The sequence below is a fragment of the Neomonachus schauinslandi genome, chromosome 6 (assembly GCF_002201575.2).
Source record: "Neomonachus schauinslandi chromosome 6, ASM220157v2, whole genome shotgun sequence".
Classification (NCBI taxonomy): Eukaryota; Metazoa; Chordata; class Mammalia; order Carnivora; family Phocidae; genus Neomonachus; species Neomonachus schauinslandi.
In genome coordinates this window covers 65708416-65733544 of record NC_058408.1, presented here as the reverse complement: position 1 = coordinate 65733544, position 25129 = coordinate 65708416, and the positions used below count along the sequence as shown (strand labels likewise).

The following is a 25129-nucleotide window of genomic DNA, read 5'->3' as shown; positions in this document are numbered from 1 at the left end:
TATGAAAAAAAGCAAACGACAACCAGGATTCGAGAAGCTAAGGCAGTATGTACTTCTAAGTCCCACATGCCACTTCTACTGACTGCTAATACCCTCCTGGCATACTGACACATGCGCGAAGGGCTCCCATCGAACCTAGGACTCCCTCATCCTGATGATCTCTTGCACATTCGTGAGGCAAACAATCCTCTATCAGTATCATTTTGGTACACAGAAGAACTTCTAAAGATACCCAATAAACTCTCTAAGCTCCTAAGTATTTCCCAGGAAAGCAGTACTGATATGAGTAAGTTAAAACATAAAAATGTCTGGGGTACATGCTGCTCTTTGCATGGATGATAACATGGAGCTCTGGGGTTTGAAAGCCCTTCTGACACATGTTAACGATAGATGAATTTAATTCATCTTAATTTTTAGAAATTGTTCATTAAACACAGATAATTCCATTTCAGCGGAAAGGACATATTAAAACCTGGGAACATATTAAAATATCACAAGCTTTTCAATAAACATATATACACACAGGTACACACATGTATATTACTAATTTTTTTCAGACATGCATACTAATGTGTTGTTTACCAGTGCCTACCCCAAAACAAGCACGGGTCTGGGTAGACAGTATACCAAAAATACTGGTTAGGCGGTGCTGTGGGTGCCGATATACAGCCCCAGCTTGGACATCCCTTGCTAGTAAAGGGAAGAAGGCCAGGTGAAACTAAAATTAAGGTGAAGAAATAGGTTTCAAAAATGTACACCAACTTCTTGTCCTGGAAATACAAAAGTGCTTACAAGGTAAGAAAGGACTGGAAGAAACATTAAAAACTGGATTGCATTCTAGGGGCACAGAGGGGCACATGTGTCAATGATGGAAAGAGCCAATGAGGCAGTCATGGGTTGGCAACATCAGTGATAAGAAATGCTAAAAATCAAGAGGTCTAATGGGGACAAGTGGTTGCACAGAAGGCCAGGTACCATGCAGTCAGGTGGGGGAAGAATCTTTAGGAAATGCTGTCTGAGATTGTTTAGCTCAGTAATTAAGACCAGACCTTATCTTGAATAAAAAAATAGAGATTTCTTTTACTTTAAGTGGTGGGAGGGTAAAGGAAGAAAAAGTGGGGCGAGGAGGGATGCCCTGATACAGAAGTTCTCATGATGTTTGAAGTCTGACATTTCTTTTCACTGTGCTCATTCATGAGGGTGTGTGATGACCAAGTCTTATGTGTATGAAGGTCTGAAAAAATTCTGGAACATTAGCAAATTGGTTTTTCACCTGATGGCAGAAGACTACCAAGCAGAGGAATATTTTACGAAACCCTGAAACTCTTTTACCTGAAGGAAAATATCGTGATTTCTGGGAGAGAGTAGAATATATAGAAAAATTTTCTATAATTCTTCTGTTGTGGGAATATATAAGATAAAAACTATATTCTTTTTTTTTTTTTAAGATTTTATTTATTTATTCATAACAGACAGAGAGAGAGAGGCAGAGGGAGAAGCAGGCTCCCTGCTGAGCAGGGAGCCCAATGCGGGACTCGATCCCAGGACCCTGGTATCATGACCTGAGCCGAAGGCAGATGCTTAACCATCTGAGCCACCCAGGCGCCCTGTATATTCTTTTTTTGTGCACCAAAATGAAGCATAAGTGAAAGAAATTTTAATTTAAAAAGTATAATATGTATTAAAAGCTTGTTAACTGCTGAAATAATTTTGTATTTGTTGATATATTGCTTTGCAACATATGCATGTTTGAAATCTGCATCCCTCTATCCCTCCAAAATCTTAAAACTTTCACTAAAATGGTACATTAGCCCTTGAGCTATCAAGTATAAGCTGTAACATGTATTCACATTTCCAATGCTTATCAAAATGTAAAAATCCTCTCTAAAACGACAGAGGGTTTGGACTGTATGGTTATGTCATGTTTACTTGAGAATAAAGGAAAACCAGCCTGAGAACTTTAAACACATGCTCAGGATGAGCAAACAGTAGAGAGAAATCTGAAATCTCATTCCCAGGCAAAAGGTGAAAAACCAGTGTAAGTTTTAATATGATAGGTAAGTGTAACAGTTTATTATTTAATGTTTAGTCTTAGATTTTCTACTTCATTTTAATTACTATTTTGAACACTTTATTCATAATTTATCCAGCACAGCTAATAAAAATCCCCATTCCAAGAGGATAAATGGCTACTGTTAAATGATTTGAATTCACTAAAGGAGGGGACAGCACTATAACTAGGTCATCATAATGCCCCGGTGATAACAGTAAGAGCATTGTATTGGTTCATAAACAGGGTCAACTGGTTAATCGGGGTATTTCCAAGTGAGGAACTCAGACTCAATGACTGATTTTTTTTTGTTCTTCCCGTGAAACAAATGCAGGACTACCTTCCAAAGCTTAATTTTATTATTTTAAAAAACTTGACTGCACATAAAACTGTGTTACCTGGCATTTTTTTCTGTCAGCGATAGACCCTTGTATCTTCTGTCACAGCAGGATAGTGCGGGTAGTGGTAGTGGGGTAAGAGGACAGCCTCCCTCAGAAAGAGCTCTGGGTCCAGATTCACAAATCTAACGCTACCACCCATGATCAAAGGGGTCCTATGAAAGTTTCAATAATTTGCTGAGGTACTGTGATACTGGAATGTTGAGTGTAAACAGAGCCTGGAAAATTAGCTAATTCTACCAATATTCTTCATCTCAACATAATGGGTCCAAGAATTCAATCTTCATGTGAAAAACAAGTTTTCCTATGTTGTCAATTTTTGTGTGGAAGACAGACAGGGCAACATGTTTGTAACTGGGGAGAGGAAAAAGGTTTGCTTGCCCAACCAGGTAAGAGGTGTGGCCATTAATGACCAACCTAACCTGGTTCTCTGGGGGTAAAAAAGGCCAAATATCTGCATTGAATTGCTAAAACATAATGAAATGTTGGTGATTTCATGAGCAAGTTCTGAGTCTTGGTACAGATCCTCTCCAAATCTGGCAGTGTATTCCACCACCAACAGTAAGTCTGGATACGGGACAAGTTTATGGGGTGTGCAACTAAGTAAGAACTGGATCTGTCTGGTTTCTCATAGATGCCCAAATGTTGTGTTTTTCTCATCATGCATCTTACACATATTATGATGTATGGACACAAACATCTCGTCATCATACTAACATATCTTCTTAAGTCTACATATGGATTTAGGCACACATGTATGCTTTCTCCCCCTCTGCCTCACTCGTAACCCCGTTCCCATTCTCCCTTCATTTCTCTTACCATTGGCAGGTCTTTTAGTATCTGTATCCCATCTCCTGGGCCCATGTGTGCTATGTGGTTGAAATTAGTTGGGTTAGAAATTAATTTATTTCTCATTTCTGGATCTCGTAGCATCTCTCTGTAAGATAAAACACCTGCTTAGACACTTTTTCTGTGATCGACCTAGATGATTTTAGAAAAAAATTAGCATCCTTTATTCACAAAAATAAAACTGTGAAATCATATTTAATAAGGATAGAATTAACTATAAAATATACTCCATTAAAACTTTACTTAGAAACTTCTGTTTTAAATAAAAGATCTTGAGCATTTTGGTGGGAAAACAGGCTTCTCTTAGCACTTACATATTAAAGCTGTATTTTACAGATAGTTCTGACCATTCTATGTATGTCTTTTAAAATAACTGAAAACACTTTAGCGATGTTTTTATATGTGCCCGGAAATACTATAAGCCTTTGGGCTCTTTGCTCATGAGAGCTAACCCGAAGTTCTAAAGCCTGAACAGATGTACCACATATAGACATGTGCTGTTTATATTATTATACAAAGGCCCATAGTCTAAAAATATGTAAGTATTTCATATACACAGAGCAATGAATTACAATATGATACTTTAATCCAGTGCATACTCACACTTTGGAGAGTATTAATTAAAACTACACTGAAAAGTACATTCATGATTGCAGTTTTGATACCATAGATGGGTGACAGATTTTAAGAGCTCAAATCTGCCTTCCGAGTCAAATACCAGTATCACGAAGCCTCAGCTTCATACCCACCTCCTCTGCTGCATCCTCTCCTCTTCTGGGACCCTGAAGGAGAAGCGCCGTTTGTTGTTGATGTTTCTAACCATCTGCTTCCGACTATTGTCCGATGTTTCAGGAACCACCAGTTCATCCCCTTCTGTTAGAAAAAATACCAAGAATGGCGATGTTCTCTAAAGTGCAAAAATGCTTTTTATCCGTTAATCTCTAAGACGGTACCAACATTCACCAGTTGTACAAACTACGCAATTCTCATTTTGAAATGTTGCGTGTTGATACTCACAGCAAATAATAATTTAAACCAGGACATACGTAAACAGGTATATGTGAAAATTAAACATAGCTTACAAAGTACAGTTTCACTTTAATTTGATTATAAACATAAACTGGCACAATTTTAGTGGAAGACAAGAAAAATGCAGTTGCCTGGGGGGTCCTGTCACTTTGCTCCCTCCCCCTGCAATCTCTCTGCACTGTCTTCTCTCACCTTCCAGGCACTGGGTCCAATGCTCTTCCTGTGAGGCTATGCGGCAGTCAGGTGTAAACGGGAAATTATTCGTGTAAATGATAACTAAAAGTATTTTGACATAATAAAACATGTCCTTTGCAAGATCCAGTCTGCCAGATGTGCACTAAGGACAAAACCTTGCGCTCCCACCAGCTTCCTTTACTAAAGGTTAAGACTCTGTTGCTATTTCTACTCGTCTGATCTTGGGGAGGAGATGATACTTAATCGTATGCATCCAGTTTCAATTTTAATACCTAGAAGTAAACAAAACCGTCTGCCAAGGGCTCCCCAGACCTGTTGAAATTTGCGAACACACTCTAGGAATAAAATTGGCAGTTGTATTCACACAACATGATGGATGCCATTCTCTAAATAAGGAATAGGAGAAAAGCCAATCTTCAGAATTTTTAACAGCCACAAAGCTGAAGTGATAAAAAGGAGACGAGCGGAAGCCTGCAAGGCAAGCCAGGGCAGATGATTAGCGGAAAAGCAACATTCTGCTTGGATGGGAATAATGTAGCTTCATGTGAAACACAGTTTTGGAATTTGAGAATCGTGAGGGCAGAGCAGGTCTGGGTGAGTGATGGTGGAATGGGAGATGTGGGACAGTCAGAAGGCTGCAGCAACACTTTGAGCCCCTGAGAGATGAAGGACAGAGCAAGAAAGAGAAAAAGAAAGGGCCTCTGGGGAATGGGGCCCCTTCCTTTTTCCGAGGACAAGACACCTATGCTGAAATTCTGTCAGGTATTCCCTCGCTAAGCTCCTCCTCCATTGCCAGCTCAGAGCAGAAAGATGAGAGTACGGGGAACGCAAGTGGAAAGAGGCTTCATCCTACGGACACGACCTGGGACATGGACATATTGCATGATCATCATGGCCACACACAGTGAGAAGAGGGTGGAGCCAATCCTATACCAATATTTGGACTTCCTCTAAGAGACAGATACAAAATTAAGTACAGGCCCTTAGAGGTGAGAGGTGTAAAGCTCAAGTGTCATTAGCTTCGTGGTGGATCCATCACTGAGTGGGAATCATTTCTAAATTCTGACTCTCCTTTTGGAAGTCCTCTCCTACAGCCACCAGTCCGTCAACCCAGAGACCTCCAGAGCGCCAAGAGCACATGCCAGACATCAAATGTGAAGGCAAGTAGTGACTGTGGACACAGCCTTCGTCCTCTTTGGATTCCCGTCCCGGGGTTCCCACTCCCCGCTCCCAGTTCTGGTGCTCCTGGGACCCTCCTCTCTGTTCTCCTTGTCCCGAGCTTATATGAGCACTTCCGAAGTTCAAAGCCCTATGTGTTGTCAGAAGATGTATTCTCAAAGTCCCCGGTCAGAACTCTGGATGAGTTTTCACAATTTTAGCACCACAAACCTGGGTTAGATTTTGCGGTATCAATAATACAGAAGACACCTACAGCTATACTTTCTCCACTTAAGTCAGTACTCCACAAAAAAATAACACGATAGGTCAGCAATAAATATATTGTGTATACAGCTACGCAAGATTAAACAGAATGCCTTTTTAGGCAGACATTTATCTTAATAGACTGAGGATAGGATGACAGTAGCCAAGATCACAGACTTTGGAGTAAGATACACCTGAGTTTAAATCTGGTCTCTGCCACTTATTTATTTTCCTCAGGCAGTCGGCTTAGAGAGAACATTTCCATTGAAGCTACCCTATTAATGTACATTTTCTTACCTGCCATCTTATTTTTGAAATATATTAATCTAATTGTCTCCAACCCTAAAAGGTTTAATGATCCTTCATTGTTTAAGGGTCGAACCTAAAATAATAAAAAAAATAAAATTAGTATTTCAATAAAACCTTCAAATGAAATCATAAAACTTCTGGCCTATTTAGAAAGCACACACTGTTGAGACCTTCCATCTATCCTTCCTCTTCAAAATATAGCTCCCTCAGAAAATCAACAAAAAATTAACATTAATTCTGATGGGAATTATAAAATTACCTAATTTGAACAAAAAAGTTACAATGACAACATTTTGAAGGAAGACTATTCGGGAGGAAAAAAGCAGAAATACATTTAAATCTTAAATTTGACTTTTTAAAGCCATTAGTAACTAAATCATTATACTAAGAAGATATCAATGCAGCTACTTTATGAATGTGATTAGAACTATATGTCCACATATGACAGAGATGAAACTGTGTACCACTCAGGGGGGCTGTCAGTAAACGGTGACAAAGCAACTCCTCACGTACATGGAACAGATGAATGGAGTCCCTACCTCACACCACAGATCACACACCAACTCTACAGGGATTAAAGACATAAATACAACAGGCACAACTTTCACACTTTTGGGATAAAGGTCCTATTATCTTTATGACCTTGAGTTAGGAAAGTTTCCTAACAGAAAAAAGATAAACTTAAAGGATAAGAATGATACACATATAACGACATTAAAATTTGTAACAATAACCCCTGAAACTAGTAATACCCTCATGTTAACTAACTTAAATTTAAATAAAATCTAAAATAAAATTTATAACAAGTTTTCGGCAAAATAATATAATTTATTGTTATTAAAATAAATGCTAAGCAAATGAGCAAAGCAAAGCAAATGCTGAGCAAAATACACAATCAAAATGGATAGGACACAAATGGAGATTTACCCCACCCCTAACTCAATATTTACAATACATAAAGAATTTCAATAAATTAATAAAAAAGAAGCCAGTCAAACAGAAAAGTGAGCAAAAAGCATGACTAGGTTTTCACAGAAGAAGAAATAAGAATGAACACATAAACAAAAGTAAGATGAATAGACATACAAAGATTAGGGACATGCAAATTAATGCTTCGATGAGATAGAATTTTACAACCATTGATAATGGTTATAAAACTATGAATTCTGAAAATGGCAAGGTCAGAGAAGATGTGGGTCTGCAGGAACTCCTCTGTACTGCTGGGGGGAGTATGAACCGGTACAATGACTCTGGAAAATAATGACACTATCCTATAAAGTTGAACCCTTGCTTTCCCTGTGCCCCATCAATTCCACTCCTGCACATGCACCCAGACACAGGCATCAGTGTTCACAGTAGCAAAACCTGGAAAATAATTCAAATTCTGCCAATCAGAGAATGGAGAAATGAACTGTGATTTATTCACTCAAGAGAATATTTTATAGTAGTGAAAAGCAATGAGCTACACATAGCACGTGTAACAACAAGGGTGAATCTTGAACTATGCATGCAGAAAGCAAGGTAGATGACACACATGTAACATTTTCATAAAGCTCAAAAGCAAGCAAAACTCAACAGTACAAATGAAACAACTGTTTAAGAATATTTAAATATGCAGCCCACCCCCCCCAAAATCTGTATTTTAAGAAAAGCAAAGCAACGATACCTACAACATTCCCTCTCTGGGGAGGGGCAGGGGTATGGGATAAAGGAAAAGGACACCGGTAGAGGCAGTGATATTGGTCATGTTCTGGCCCTAAAGTTAGGAGGTGGGTTCATGAGTCAGCAGTTAATTATTATGCTTCATAAAGGTCACATTCTTTCATATACATTATAAAATTCACATGATAAAAATAAAACAGAAAACTAAACGCAATCAACCCAAATATACAAACCAAAGGGCCATATTATAGGTGCATTGTACATAAAGTGGGAGTATTTACAAGAGTTTTCATTGCTGATGTGCTTTAAGATCGGGGCAGACTTCAAAATAGGACGTTGGCTACTTTCTGGTACCTATTCCTTTACACCTGCCCCCTAACCGATGATACAAGCTACATATATCTGTATGAAACTATTAGTCTTCTCGTATGCAAAACAGTCATTGTATACCTATAAAATTCCCTTCTGTTATCATAGGGAGATATTAAAGGGAAAATCATGTTTTATTAGGAATATATAAAGCCTTTGTGTTTTAATCATGAGATGCTTAAACAGTTTTGGTTCTAAGTTTAACCACCTTTCTAGCGTGTGAGAGCTGTCTCAGGATTAGAGCCTGCATCCCATAATGTGAAAAGCAGTTACAAAAAAGAAATAACAGCCTTCTCCTCCCTCGGAGCTCCTGAAGTAGAAGACGACACTGGCATTTTAGGTTGGGTACAGATTCTAGTTGCTTGTTATGACAATACTCCTATTGACACAGTGAAACTAAATGTGATAAAAAGAGTATGGTGTTGAATTCACCTACAAAATTAACCAGCTTGACTTTTGTTTCTCCTCTTAGCTAAACCCCAAATTACCGACTGCCAGAAAATGCCTGAATAGTGAAAAATACCCAACTATTAGTGTTTGACTACACTCCTTAGTGTTTGAATACACTCATTAGTGTTTGACTACACTCATTAGTGTGCTTAGCCCATATTTTCACATGAAATTACCTTTTTGAGTGGGAGAGTCTGAATCCATTCCATAGAGTTCACGTCGAAGATATCAACCGCGTTTTCACTGTACACCGAGAGATACGGTGCATTGTAACCTGCAAGAAGGGAAGGAGGGAACAGTGGCTAATTACTTCTAACTTGTAAACCCCAAACATTTTGAAAGATCTATGCTAAATAACTGTAGAGCAGAATCCCACCCAAATCCTACTGTGTTCATGTAGTAGCCACTTCAAAACATTTTTGAGGCAGACAGAACATAAGTCATAAATGAGCAGAGGACATGCTGTGGGTCAGACGGCCACTTTAATACATAAGGATTCTGCTAACACAGACGGCAGAATATTCCCTTCTCCAATTACAAGTTCTATAAAGGGATGTCATTACATTTTTTAAAAAAGTATTTGATTCCTAAACCAGTTAAGATACTAACAAAGCAATCTTTCGGTGAGACCTGCCATCGCATCTATGAACATAGGATCACACACCTGACACAGGCACGTGAATGCGGTAAATGTTCAAAACCACTTACTGGAAGAATGAACAACGACAGACGATGACACAAGCAAGAAGAGATGAGATGGTTGACCTAAGCTGACGTCGTGTTTTACATCCCTGGCCGAGCTATTCATAAAAGCTAGATATTCTGATTCCATATCAGAAGTAATACTTGGAATTATTACCTGACCAGGTTACCAAACAGTCCTTATTCTACATAGGACACCACAGATAAGAGTACGTATTTTAGAAGAAACAAAACTTTAAGAATAGTTAGGTTTGGGTGGGTAGAATTACAAGTATTTTTCTTTCTTTTTTTTAATCTAGATTTTCTAACTTTTCTGTAATAAGCATGTATGGCCGTCCCAACTTTTCTCCCACTAAACCTTTACACTCAACTGTATCCTGCCCATCACTCCTCCTACCTGGTTCCAGTGGAGGAGATTTCACACCTCTGGCCCCAAATCCTTCCCCCTGTGTTCTGAATTCCATCCTCTCTGGCCTCCGTGGGTATCTTACTCTATTTCCTGTATTTACCACACAGTCAACCTTTCCCTAGTTCCCCAGTTCAGGATTCAAGCATGTTCAAGTATCTTCCACTAAAAACAAAGCACATGGGGTCGGAAACTCCTCCCACCAGCCTCTCCAGAACTTGGTACTTATGCTACAGAGCACTTAGAATCCAATGCAACTTCTCACTTGTCATGAATCTTCCCTACTTCCCACTCTGCACCAGCAGGGGAAAACTGCCTATTGAGCTGGGCTCTCTATCTTTATCCTAGTGAGATGGCATGTAATGAGTATCCAATAATTTATTAATGTCTTAATATTTCTTGAAAGAGTGCAACAGGCAATCTCAAATATCTATCTATCTAGATAAAAATATAAAACAGAGAAACACTTCTTACAGATGGTGCATTATACCTTTACATAACTGATTAAATAATTCACTTAGTAACTACTTCTCCAGAGTAAGTCTCATGAACTGTTAACGCTCACAAGCACTGTATTTCGGGGAACCATGAAGATAACTGTTTAGAGTTACTTCAAAATATAACATGGGTTAAAAATCCACTTAAGTAAAATATTCCATAGAAAGATTAGCTTCAACTAGGTACAAGGTAATGTCAAGCCTGCTGGCCAAGGTCTAACTATGGTAGTTACTTCACATAATTAAACATAATTGACACTTGGGCAAAACCTTAAGGGTGACTTTAAAAAACCACCTGTTATTAAGAGTGAATATATTTAGGAGATGAGGTGGAAGGAAAAGGAAAGAAACAAAAAGGTAAAACAGCCAAAATAAGAGACTCTTACAACAAAAGGAAGGATTTGCTGGCCACATCAGTTCCTGCTGTCTCGATCTCCGGCCCTGGCAGTCGGTGTATACCCCGATGCTGTTAAAACACAGCAGATACTCTTTACTGGAGATCTCAACTGCACAGATGGCATCCATCGGCTGATGTGAAATAAACGATAGTGTGTGGTCATTTGAATGGAGCATGCTGTACGGACTTCCTTCCCCATTCAAGGGGTATCTGAGGAATCCCGACTGGAATCCCACGCAGAGTTGTTCACTGAAGATCGCCATCCATTGCACATTATATGGCACTTGAATTTCCTTAAATTTTCTGTGACGGGTCTTGCTCTGAAATAGTTCATAACAGAGGACCTGCCTTTTCATAGCCACACACAGGCATGTGAGAGCTCCATGGCACACTTTGCCAGAAGTTATGGACTGACACCCTTTAGTTTCTGCCAGCTTATAAAAATCAGTCTCTCGTCCGTCCAAAGCTGACAGGGGAAAAAGTCGCACATGACGATTTCGTCCTGAGATCACAGCAACAAGCTGATCATTTGGAATGAGTTCAATCTGATGTATCTTCTTATTGTCACCAACTCTAATAATTTCTATGCAAAGAAATGATAATAAATCAAATGCAGAATAATGTTTTATTTACTAATCGTATCCCAATTATACTCAAAATGGTATGTCAACTTATAATAAAGACAAAGATACACACAGAAAAATAAGAAATCCAAATCATATGGAGAAAGAGGAAGATAATTATATCCATTATAAGGCAACTGCATACACCTACAGTGAGGTGTTAAATTCAAGCACCACGATTTCCGGCAACCAAGGCAAAGGATCCCTGTGTGATAAAGCATGCCACATCTGTAGGAAAAACCTTTTTACTGGCACTAAGTTCTCAGGAACTTTACCATGGTGCTATTTTAAGGTATATTTCACTGAAGATATTTCTTTCTTTCTTTTTTTTTCCCAGGGAGAGGGAGTGCACATATGCATGTGCATGCGGAAGCAAGGGAGAGGGGCAGAGGGAAAGAGAATCTCAAGCAGGCTCAAGGCTCAGGGGTTCCATCCCAGGACCCTGAGATCATGACCTGAGCTGAAGCCAAGAGTCAGACGTTTAACCAACTGAGCCACCCAGGTGCCCCTGAAGGTATCTCTACGGGTAACAAACAGATGTAGTTTAAGTGCATTGTTTTCCCAAGATCTCTCTTGATCTGAAGACAGGACACTAGCAAATTGGTTCCTTTTTATTTCACTCAGTATTTAATTTCTCCCTGGAAAAAAATCTGTTGTATTAAGTGTGGGGAAAAACACCCCCACATGAACACATTTTAATGACTGCTACCTCTTCAAGCACTAACAGAGCAATGAACAAATCAAGCTGTATCTTTCACATCTATCTTTAGGCATGCAACCTGAGTTTGTGCCGCAGAGCTGTTAAATGAATGACAAAAGAAACACAACACATTCTTGCAAGTTTAAGACCTCAGGAGGATTAAAGAATATTAAAAGGTATCTTGATTTATAAACATATCAAATTAGGTGTGGAAAATTTCAATTACAGAATGCATAAGAGCAAATCGTGCTCTTCTTAGAATTTAGAATCTAGAGTTTAGATTTGTCTAACAATATGGTTGAAAGTTACTCTGCAATAATTAACTTTTCTCTTACCATCTTTGGTGACATGAACAACAAACAACCCTTCTTCATTGCCCAGCGCTATCCTTTCGTGATCTATGGAAGACATAAATATGAATAGGTAAAACTATGTAAAACTAATAGAACAAACAGATAATAAAAAAATTTGGTGCAAAAAACTGAATAAAGTAACTTAAAATAGCAATAACAATTTGTACTATTAAATCTCCTTTCAGATTACAGTGGTAAATGTTACCTCATGTCTTTTTAAATGGAACAATCATTAGAAAGTATATCCATTCTTACAAAAAGAAGTAAATGTTTATTCAATAAAGGGTGAAAAAAATTAAAAACCTAGTTTGTTAAGCACCCTGGGTCTAGTTCTATTTCTTGTTTTGGGAGGGAAAATTGTGGAAGGCACTTGAACCCTACTCACTAGCTTTTCTTTATTGACTAGAAAGTAACAAAAGAGTTGGATGTGTACAGACAAAAATGTAAACCTCCAGATACAGACATCGCCATTTCTTGAGGGCATTTGATATGCAGGGTGCCCCGTGTCACATGTCCCGCCTTCCTGAAACCTCCCCATCACTTCTGCGAGGTAACTGGAACCTGTATCTTACCTAGGAAACTTAAGCTTTAAGAAGTTAAACAACTTGTTCTAAGTCACACAGCAGAAAATAGATCGTTAATAGGTTAATCTTCAGCACCATTGCTTTTTCAGAAGAAAACACACTTGGAAAGTGTACTTATTCTCATTTACTGGAAAACATAGCTCTCGATGGCCTCGCTCACTCAGTAGGCACTTCCTGCGCATTCAGGGCACAACACACGCCATGCTGGACACTGGGGGTTCCCAGCTGCAAGCCAGCCCTGCTCACACAGTAGGTTAGTCAACAACTATGGTAACACGGTCAACGGGGCAAGTCCGTACCTATGATTGCAGCTGCCTGGGTTGTTTTAATGAGGGGCAGAGTGCTGTCATAAGCCTCCTTGGGAACATAGACTGAGCGGTCTCTGAATTTGCTTTTCTTCAAAATCTTGTGCAGCTCACTGAGCATGCCCACCCACTTGTTCCTCTCGCTCTCGCTCTCCGCGAGCATCAGGACCGAACACCTGCTGTCAGACGCCGAGAGCTGGGAAGCCGTGACCTAGGATAGTTTAATCAGCCTATGTTAGAAAACAGACAGCCTCCACACTGGTTTCATGCTGATGCTAGTTGACCAGACTCTGGCTGACAAAATGAGCACTCATCAGATGACACCTTTATCAGAGGTCAGCTCTCCTAATCAGGAGAATAACTAGTCTTCACATTAGAATTCATGACAAAGCAGAGGTAGCATATACCACTATCTATCTAGATACCATTTTAAATGTTAGTAACCATTTTTTATTTTCTTTGCTATAAAATGCCAGAATGCCATCACTGAGAAATGCATGACCCATACTCATACATCAACAGCAGCTGACATTTACTGAGCAATCTCTGAGCAGTGATCGGAGCATGTTACAAGTATGAGACAGGTATTGCTATCATATCCTGATTTTACATATGAAAATACTCTGGCGCAGAGACTCACGGTCTCCAAGGATGTCCCACCAGACTGGGATCCTGGGTCCATGCTCAGAAGCACTACACCAAACCGATTTTCAACTTGTTTTAAAAAGTCAGCAATAACACTCCGTTACTTCATAACATAACTCACATTATTTTAGAGAAGATCAGATCACTTGAGTTGGTATTTACATGAAGATTTATCACTATACAAATAGCACTTACAATCAGAACAGACTTAAACTTTATATATACGGATCCCTTCTTAAAGGCAGCAGTGACCATAAAATCCCACTATGTGAATCAGCTTTAGGCAAGTGGGCCTCTTTAGGCTCCCTTGGTGACCTTTCTTAGATACAAGATTCATAGACACTCAGCATACGGGCATAACATTAGGGCAGTGGGCTTTTTTTTTTTTAAACATCTATTGTCTTAATTTACCAGTTCAAGATCCCCCTGTAGTAGGGCAGACAGCCTCCAAAGATGGCTACCAACAATTCTTTCTATGGAATTCTATTTTTCTCATCAAGCTCTGGAGTCTATTTCCTCTCCCCTTAAATCCAGGCTGGCCTCGTGACATGCTCTGGCCAACAGAATGCATGGGAGTTATGTCTGTTTTCCCTGGTCCTTAAAAGAGAGGCCTGGCAGCTTCTTTTGTTCTCTTGGAGGCCAGCCCTGTAGAGCTCAGCTGGATGACTGAATGAGAGACCACATGGAGAAAGTTCACAAAGAGAGCAGAGATCGCCCAGCCTGACAGCCAGCAAGGCCCCAGATATGGAAGCAAGGTTATTTTGGATATTCCAGCCCCAAATGAGCCAAATGTAGCCACAGGAGTGACCCTACTCAACCCCACTCAAACTGGATAGCTGACCCACAGTATGGTAAAAAATAAATCATTACTGGTTTAAGCCACTAAGTTTTGAGGTAGTTATTACAAAGCAATAGAAATAAAACATTAATTTTTTAAATGAGATTTTAAAAAGAAACCTCTATTTTCCAAAAACTTGAGAAACCTCACACTTACTCAATTTTCCATGTGGTATATTTATTTGGAATGTGAATTGTGGCTCAAAAGTATCACCCAACATGAAACTATTTTAAAGCCAAATATTCACACTTTCTACAGGTCTTTTACTAATAAAATATTTACTTAGCACTAATTGTCTATACATTCAAGTACTGGATGATACAAAACACATTAAGGAATATAGGATTTGCTATTTCCTAGTAAGTTTATGATCTATATAAAGAGATAGAACTAAGAACTAAGAACACATAATTCAGTGATCAAATTACAGTGCACATACTCACTCTGAATATGCAGGGTATATCTTTTCGACTTGCATGAATAACATCAGAAGCCAAGACTGAACTCACAGAAAATTCTTCATCCCTGAAGGAAAAATGCAACATTAAAAGTCAGTGTATGGGGTGTGTATGTTGTGTTTAGGGTGTGCATCCAAATAACACACATGGGACAATCCTCAAAACTTCATTGCACAAAACATTCAAATTGAATTTAAAAAAAATTGATTTTTTTCGCCACTGTAATTGATGGTGCCCAGAGGAATTTATAAGAGGTAACTTAGCAGTGGCAATTACACAGGGCTAGCAACAGCTGCTGCCTCCAGCTGCAAGGCCAGTACCCGTACATGCAGACGAGGGATCGGAACCCTCCAGAACAACGCACCCTCTTGCCTCCCGCAACACAGCTCACGAGCCCACAACATACCGTATCTGACATTTCACTCTTCTGTCAACACCTGAAACAGAATTCCTCCACAATAATTTACTCCTTGTGACTTCCTAATTCTTAGTGCCATCATTCTCTTGGTCTTGAAGACTTGACGCCTTAGTCTCGTCTCTGCTTCTTCTCCCTGTCTTTCTATAGCAATTCCCTGAGCAGGCTCTGTCAGACTTTCGTTGCTAATGTTTCCTGCACCTATCTCCTCATATTCTGTATCTGAGGGGAAGAGGATGTGTCTAAGGTGCTGGTATGAAATGCCAGCGTGCACCATGGCTGCAAACACTTGTTCTGAGTGCTGGAGAAAGAGCTGGAGGGAGGCCTGTGTGGGAGTCATCAGCATAGAGGTGACAGCTGAAGCTCTGGGGGCTCATAAGTCACCCCAAGGGAGCGCAGGAGTTACAAGAAGAGGTAAAGGAGAGCACTCCACAGGGCAGGGGAAGGGCCTGAAGAGTGAGACCAGAAATATTCAAGAGTGGACTCATTCAAATGTTTCCCGGCTCATTACATACTCCAAGAACCTATCTGATTCTGGGATATTTTTCCTTGCACTGGATTTACGATCTATACCTTCAGGTGACAAGACCACGTATTAGGCCTTTGTCACCCCAGCCATCTTTATGCTGGTCTTTTGGATTCGAACATTAGCTTCTTTTCCCTAAGCCCGAACCCCAACTCACTCACTCAACACACATCAACCTGTCCTATAACGACACCTTGCTTCCTGGTTTTAATTACATTACTCTGGCAATATCAGTAAGTTAGATTATTAATATGAAATCAGATTTAAATAAAAATATGGCAATGTAATTAGATGAAAAACCAGACACTTTTTTATTCCTGTGTCATAAAGACACAAATATTTTCACTTTTGAAAGCTTACCTCATGTCAATCACCTGACTGACCACGACACTGGGCTGAGACGCTTTTCCTTCCGCAACATCGTATAGGAAGAGTTTAAAGTCACAAACCACAGCCAATGCTCTTTGCCATCCTTTCTTCACTCCAGCTGGCTTTGGGATCTTTAGGAAACAGAAACAACTCAAACTAAAATGTTAGTCACAGCCCCCTCAGTTACCTATGTAACTGCACGATGGAAACCTAAAGATAATGTACACGTGTCCTAAGTCTGCCGCTCTGGGGGGGTCAAGTGCAGATGGAACACACAGACCACTGATAACATGAGAAACTGTAAGAATACATTCTTCAAATATTGTATGACTTTTTATTCTAAAAAATTTTAAACCATTTTAACTTTCACTAATAATTCATTAAAATAACATTCATGGATTTCTTTCTTAGTAGCATAAAAGTCAAATTTGGGAGTATGATGAAATGTAGCTTACACTTTAAATGCTATTCAGGACTACAAGTAAGAATACCCCCTGATAACATCTCACACGTCATAGGCATACACTGCATCTCCAGGAAGACCAGGTGCCAAAGACTCCTTTAGGGAGATTCCAACATCTGTTCGTTACAAGATACGGACAGTACAGAAAACCGTAGACATTTTGGAATTTATTTCCAAGCAAAGGCCAGGTTTTTGTTTTCAAATCACTCTGGATGAAATAAAATTATTAGATGAATTTTATTCGCCTACTTTTCTGGCAAGGAGTATGTTTGTAAGACGACTGGACTTTATTTTCAGTCATTAATCAACCTCAAAAGATTAATCTAAACCCAACCTAATCAGACTTACCCTGACATGACCTTCATATGCTGTTCCTATTCCCTTCTGCGGGTCTATCCCCAGAGGCCCTTTTGTCTGCTCAGGCGGGACTGGACAAGCAGTTGGAGCTTTGTTTACACAAGTTATATGACATGAAAATCCACACACTTTTGAAGGGGGGGAAAAAAAACAATGTTCAATAAAAATTCACTTTTACAAAAAGATAATTCACTGAGCACTCATTACATACAAGGGGCTATAGTAGATGAATGCTTATCTGTGGCTTTGTTTTAATGAACTGTTTTGTCATTTGGGGAGCCGATTCATTTGCTTACTAATAAGAATTTCAATGAGAAATTGTAAAGATTTTTATTATTGTAATATTGTTTTGTGTTAATATTAGTAATCAAGAGCAGCCAATACATAGGAAAAAAAAAATCTAAGCTTGTGAATACAACAGTTGATTTAAACTTGGCATTCCAAAAAGTAGTTTCTAGAGTTCTAACTCTTCGTCTCACTGCAACTTGGTATCTGCCCTGAAAGTTTCTCTTGCCAGAGTCACTAATGGACATGAAATTACTTGACATCTTTGCAGTATCTGGCAAACTTTACCAATCCCTCTTTTTGAAAATGAAATTGTTTAATGATTAAAAATGTATAAATCACGGGTAAACTTTAGGATTTGTTAATATCATTATAGATACTTCAGCTATGACTAAGATCATAATAATGGTCAACTTTATTGAGTACATTTCTCTGTAACAATCTAAGAGAGGTACAGCTACTCCTATTTATGATGGACTTGCCCTGGGTCACAGGACTCGTAAGTGGCATTGCTAGAATTCAAACCCAGGCAGTCGGGCTCAGAGCCCGCCCTACCAACAATGCTGCCATGATACCTCTACCTGATACACGTATGATGAACTTGAGACTCCAAGAAACAGGATAAACAAAAATAAATGTATAAGTTTCACCGAGACTTGGTTGGATGACAATTAAAATATTTAGGGGGTGCCTGGGTGGCTCAGTTGGTTAAGCCTCCAACTCCTGATTTCAGCTCAGGTCATGATCTCAGGGTTGTGGGATTGAGCCCCATACCGGGCTCTGCATTCAGCGGGGAGTCTGCTTGAGATTCTCTCTCGCCCTCTGTCCCTCCCTCCACTCACTCTCTCTCTCTCTAAAATAAATAAATAAAATCTTAAAAAGTAAAATATTTAAAACAAACAAACTTGTTGGAAGGGGCTGTAGACTAAGAATATTCATTTAGACAATTCCTACTCTAAGGGTCAGTCCTGGAGAATATTTGGGAAAGATTAAGAGAGGACCTGAAGGGATACCATCAGGGAATGCATGCACATGGGAAAATGTATCATACACCACTGATAGGCATTATGAAACCACCAGAGGGGCAAGATGAACTAGTACTGACTGTCAAAACTACCAAATTTCTATAAGACATCTCGTTCACTTTTAAGTAGAGTGTCTAACAAGTTATAATTTGTTTTACTACTTAGGCAAAAATCTCACCTCCAAAAGCAGAGGAAGCAACAAAATAATTGTCCTATACAGGATCTAACTTCAATCAACCAGGAAGAAATTAAAATGATAGGAATCTTTGGAGGCTGTAACCACATTACCATAACATTTATGAAAACCTGGGCAGGGTCTAACGTGTCCCCACAGTGTACAGGGCAGGGTACTAAGAGTCTTCAGGAAAGGGGTGCCTGGGTGGCTCAGTTGTTGGGCATCTGCCTTCGGCTCAGGTCATGGTCCCAGGTCCTGGGATCGAGCCCCACATCAGGCTCCCTGCTCCATGGGAAGCCTGCTTCTCCCTTTCCCACTCCCCCTGCTTGTGTTCCCTCTCTCGCTGTGTCTCCCTCTATCAAATAAATAAATAAAATCTTAAAAAAAAAAAAAGAAACTTTAAAAAAGAAAAAGGGTCTTCAGGAAAGAAACGTACAATTTCATGATGTGAGACTCTAGAAAGGGGCTTGGGAGATCTCAAAAACCCCTACCATGTAATTGCAAATGATTCTGATGCATAAGAAATGATAAGGGACCTAACACCAGGTACCTATCCAGGATTCTTTCTGATAAACAGATTTTAAAATGACATTTATTTTTATTTGTATTTTATTCTTTTAAAGATTTATTTATTTTAGAGACAGAGAGAGCTGGGGGAGGGATGGAGAGAGAGAGAGAGAGAATCCTGAAGCAGACTCCCCACTGAGCGTGGAGCCCAATGCAGGGCTTGATCCCAGGACCCTGAGATCATGACCTGAGCCATAAACCAAGAGTCGGATGCTTAACCGATTGAGCCATCCAGATGATGGCATCAGATGCCCCTAAAAGTGACACTTATAAGTACTGGCTAAATCCAAAATGGGACAAGGCTTAAAAACTGTACAAATTCTCTCCTTTGGCTTCCATCACACCTTCCCAGTCAATGACACAGGTTGTTCCTTTTTCAGATTACTTTGCTGTCTTTACCTTTCACCTCCCCTGAGCTGTTTCCTAAGGCTCCATCCTCATACTTGCTCTCTTTTCACTCTGTGTGTTTCCTGGAAAACGCCATTCCCCTTCATCACTCTGTATGCTCATAACTCTCAAATCTACTTTTCACCCTAGACCATTTGCTTTGGCTCTAAACCCATGCATCTACACAACTAGCTGGGATGATGCAATCTGGAGCTTCTACTTTGGCTGTGAGAGCTAATCGGACATAGAATGCACTGCCTTAAGATGCCATTAACAGCCCCTTGATTCAAAGTGACCAAATACAAACTACAAGCACAGTCTACAAGGGGAACGCCTGCTTCTGATGTGCACTGATGACCTTCCCTGCAAAGTCCCTTCCAACCCTAAAGGCTAAGAAATGGAAACTCATATTAGAATTTGAACTAGCAACTATTTTATCTTTCTCATAAGATAGATCAGTAAATGATACAGAAGGCATTGTTACAGTGATAAATTTGATTTGATTAAAAAAAGTGTATTCCCAAACTATTCCCAAACAGTGTATCCCATTATAATTATTTAAGTCATTTAAGTGGTGCCCAGACAAATATACTTTGTTTTCTGTTCAAATGACCCCTGATCTCTCATCTCTCAGAATGTGAGCTCCTCGAGGGCAGGCTCTCAGTCTTCTCCCCATCCCCGACTACATCACGGTGTCTAGAAGTACAGGACAGGCATTCCATGAACACACGATGGATGAATCAATGAGTCAATGAGTCAATGAGCAGTAGGGAAAATCCACTGATACGAATACTGGGAATAAAATATCTTTCTGAGGCAAAGTGGCAGACACTTAATATTTCTGAAAAGATACTGAACTGCCTACTTCTGAAGAATGATTTCTCTTATTAGAGAAATTAAGCAAGGTGAAAGTTAAATGAACAGATTCAAGGATAACTTTTATGTCTTCTGTCACTCAGCTTAACGCTTTCCCAGAACCACAAATTCACCCGCATAACGAAACAAAGATGAATGAGCCACACTGACAGAGGTCTCCCCTGAAAAATGTTTCTAGGGGCCGTCCAGTTTCTCCCCTGTTCAACATGTAGCAAGGTGCTTGCTTTATTATCTGTACTCCTGTTATCAGAAAAAAGCAGAACAAGCAGACACTTATATATTGTGAGATCATGACCTGAGCCATAAACCAAGAGTCGGATGGGGAATACAGTTACGTGATTACAGTTAGGAAGCCAACACTAGGACTCTAATGTCACACTCTCCTGCCATTTTGTTCTTACCTTCACAGGAACAGCCCTGTCTTATCAAACCCACCATCAGAGAGGTGCACTGGTGACATCTGGTAGGGGTAGTGAAAGATTTGACAAAAAACTGATGGGTCTTGCGCTGCAAAACAAAGGGATAAAAAACATACACCAATTACTAAAAACAATTATTTAAAGGATTTCTGTAATGTAAATCTCTGGATGCCACGCGATCTACTAGGATGTTTTCTAAATAGAAGTGCAATGAATTATTTTCATTTCTCACATCTTTCTGTAATTTATGCTCTTTGCATATTTTTATTAGGCAATATAGAGCTAGGTTAAGCTAAAAATAATGTAAGAAGTTATATGGTAATTAATTGCTCTTGAATGCCATTTGAAAAGTTATGAACTGTAGCTTTTTATTTTTGCTCAGATTTTGATTCAGGATTTTTAGAAATTCTTCAAATTATTCTTCAGCAAAGAGTTAAGTGAACTGTTACATATTTGTACCTCTACAAATAGAGAAATTTAATATGCTTTTATACCTTCTTAGGAAGAACAAAGAGTAACTCAAAATTCTTGTCCTGGCTATATATCAAGTAATTTTATTCTCTAGGACCAAGAACAAAGAATATGCTTAATGAATCGGTTTCCTCCTATGGAAGCAGGTGGTATTACCCTTCAATAGACAAACATACACCCGTATTATTCTAGAGACAGATGGCAGCCCGAAACTTCTTGTTGCAAACCCAGTAAAGTTCTCTAAGTCTTGTTTTCCTGTCTGGTGGTAAGTCCATGTAGGCTGCAGCTCTCCAGGATATCCTCTCCTTTCCAAATTAACTCTTAGAATGTTTTAATAACAAATGAATTGTATTAACTGTTCTTCTACTCTACTGTGTGAGCCTAGGGACACATTACTTAACTTCTCTGTGTCTTACTTTCCTCTTTCTATAAAATAGGATCAATAATAGTATCTACTTCATGGGGTGGTTAAATGAGTATGTGAACATAAAAAAAGCCTTTCGAACAGTGCTGGCGTAGAGTAAGCATTCAGAACATAGTTACTTACTTTTGAAAACAAATTTGGCTAATTACTTATTTTGTACGTGTGATTGATTTAAACTAGTAAGAACTCTATTCTAATAATATGTGAATTCTGATGACATGCTCTTATGAAGTAGTAGTAGTATTTTAGTTGAGACTAACTTATAATAAAAAACTAAAAGGACTCTTCAGGGGTGCCTGGGTGGCTCAGTCGATTAAGCATCCAACTCTTGATTTTGGCTCAGCTCATGATCTCAGGGTCGTGAGACTGAGCCCCATGTCAGGCTCTGCACTCAGCATGGAGTCTGCTTGAGATTCTCTCCCTCTCCCTTTGCCACCCCCACCAAAATAAATCAATAAAATCTTAAAAAAAAACCTAAAGGGACTATTCAAAGCTTTAAAATTTAAGTTAAAAATAAATTCTGCTCTTCTCAATTGGGATATATGATTTACACCCCACAAAAGCTTCAAAGCAGGACTAGGATCTGACTCTACCACATCTGGAACAGAGACCACCCTCAGACTAACTGTAAAATTGCTCCCGTGTGGCCTGAGCCCCGACCAACGAGGGGACATTGTGCCGGTACTCCACATGCATCTCATTTAATGGAGACAATACCCCTGTAAAGACAGGTAATATTTCCTCATGCAGATAAAGGAGATGAGACTCAGTTACTCATGGATATACAATTCATGGTAGAGTTAAAATTCAAGCCCACATCTGTCTGATTCTGCCATCTCTCAGAGTTTGATCATTTAGAAACATGTAGAATATGCTCCTAAAAAAAACCCCCAAAACTACACAAGGCAAAGGTCAAGACTAGGGGCCTCCATGCCTGTGATAAAAATACAAGTACCTAATTTGTTAATATCATATAAAATCTTGCTCAGTATTTCTCCTGTATACCAAGTTTTACTCTTACTTTTTGCTCTTTGAGGACTATCCAGGGTAAATTTTTTAGCATTTTTTCAATTGTTCAAAATTATGGCAAAAGATGCAAAGTTAGTTTACTGATTCACTCTGGAGCCTTTTATCACAACAAGAGAACTGATCAACTGCTTAAGGGAGGTAACTTCCTTCTTTCTTCTAAGGGATAACTGACAGGTCTGGAGTATCAGTAATAATAACGGTAGCCACAACAAACGTTAACAGTAATTCTTGACAATACCCAAGAAATCGTTGAAAAAAAATATTACATACCCCCCCCCCCCCCCCCCAGAGATCTACTCAGGATGTCATAATTTTAACTGATTATGCTGGGAAAGAAAAATGTTTTTGCAGAGCATTATTTAACTGACCAGGCAACCAACTGGTAGGTGCTGATTAAACCGTGGGAGGGGGTGGGAGGTACTACTAAAGAGTAAGGGGTCCATGTTTCACTGATCTCAACGAAGGTCAGTATAAAATAGAACATAATTAAAGATCATGATTCTGATGGCACTGACCTCTAGACAAAACACTAGGATTTTGGATTTATTTGTTTTTGGTGGAGGAGAGAGGAACAGTAACAGAAAGATACTTGGATCCACTCCTAGGGTCCAGAGTACCTGGCTTCTGACTTTTCTAAGATCCCCTTTCTGCCTCCGGGTCAGTATTTGATTTCTAATACTTCCCCCAAGGGTAGTTTGAGGAGGAGAAAAAGAAGAAGAAAAGTCTAGGAAAAAGGGCATTAAACCTAAAGCATGGACCCAAATTAGAGTTTTAGATTATGTGACAGTTTGGAGTACACTGAAAATTAACTATAAACTCAACATTTAAAGAGGGAGACAGAAAGAAGGGCTCTTCTCTATTCTAATTTTGTCTGTGTTGTGGACTTAAGCTATCACTGGAGAAGATAAAGGTCTTTAACAGAAGCTGTGAGAACACAGCAGAACCAATTACGACCCCTGGTAAAAGCTTAAAACCTCACTGTTGATAACGAGAATTTTACCACTGATAAATGACAAGGAAGTCTTTACCTCATACAAACCTTTCTTTTAAAATAAATTTTTAAAAATGCTTTTTCTTTTCTTTTAAACACTTTCAATTATTTTGATATAATTGTAGATTCACTCCATCTTAAGATTTTTTTAAAGGTTTTTTTGTGATTTTTTTTTTTTAAGATTTTATTTATTTGACAGAGAGAGACAGAGAACACAAGCAGGAGAAGCGGCAGGGAGAGGGAGAAAAAGGCTCCCGCTGAGCAGAGAGCCCGACATGGGGCTCAATCCCAGGACCCTGAGATCATGACCTGAGTTGAAGGCAGACGCTTAACCACCCAGGCGTCCCTGTAGATTCATTCCATCTTTTAAAAAACATGAAGCAAATTTTATTTTCGGGGAGGAAACTTAGGTACACAAAGCTGAGTTAATATTTAGTCCATGAGGGTGCCTGGGTGGCTCAGATGGTTAAGCGTCTGCCTTCGGCTCAGGTCATGATCCCAGGGTCCTGGGATCGAGTCCCACATTGGGCTCCCTGCTAGGCGGGAAGCCTGCTTCTCCCTCTGCCTCTCTCTCTCTCTGACTTTCATGAATAAATAAATAAAACATTTAAAAAAAAAAAAGAAGGCTTTGTGGTGCTTATTTGAAAAAAAAAAATTTAGTCCATGAAATATCATCACAGAGCTTGGCGGAGGCCCCACTCTGGTTTTATTTTGCCTTACTGCTTTTTCCATTCATCCCTGATTATTCACTCTCCATCCTTCCCCATGAGATCTGGCACCCAGTCTAACAGGATTTATACAGATCCTTGGGTATGTATATATCCCTGTAAAATAGATAGTTTGAGTGTGTTTCTAGTGTATGTGAGTACCCAGGAGCACACATCAGCCACATGTTACCCATCTTTCCCCCATTTCCAACTCCCTGGTACCCTTTGTAGCAATAAATGTCTGTCCACTCCACAATGCCATGTTGCTCTCCAGAATGGATGTATGTGTTTATCCTTCCACTACCTGTGTGTGCAGCTGCCTATTTCTTCATGTCCTTGACATTACCTTACTTAATTTTTGACAATCTGGTGAGTATAAAGTGATAATTTTTTTTTCCCTGT

General features: G+C 39.3%; 1 protein-coding gene across 8 annotated transcripts in view; it reads right to left on the bottom strand.

Annotated features, from left to right (window-relative positions):
* CDC42BPA (CDC42 binding protein kinase alpha) overlaps positions 1-25129 on the bottom strand; it is a 330947-nt gene that overhangs the window by 11767 nt on the left and 294051 nt on the right. For all 8 annotated transcript variants that reach the window (XM_044915969.1, XM_044915970.1, XM_021689881.1 and 5 more), the window contains 11 exons: positions 21088-21193; positions 17363-17499; positions 16543-16682; positions 15227-15308; positions 13295-13511; positions 12394-12456; positions 10725-11318; positions 8910-9007; positions 6241-6325; positions 4047-4170; positions 3268-3385 (listed from right to left, as the gene is read on the bottom strand). In XM_044915969.1, coding sequence (XP_044771904.1) covers positions 3268-3385; positions 4047-4170; positions 6241-6325; positions 8910-9007; positions 10725-11318; positions 12394-12456; positions 13295-13511; positions 15227-15308; positions 16543-16682; positions 17363-17499; positions 21088-21193 — 1764 coding nt within the window. The remainder of the gene's footprint in view (positions 1-3267; positions 3386-4046; positions 4171-6240; positions 6326-8909; positions 9008-10724; positions 11319-12393; positions 12457-13294; positions 13512-15226; positions 15309-16542; positions 16683-17362; positions 17500-21087; positions 21194-25129) is intronic.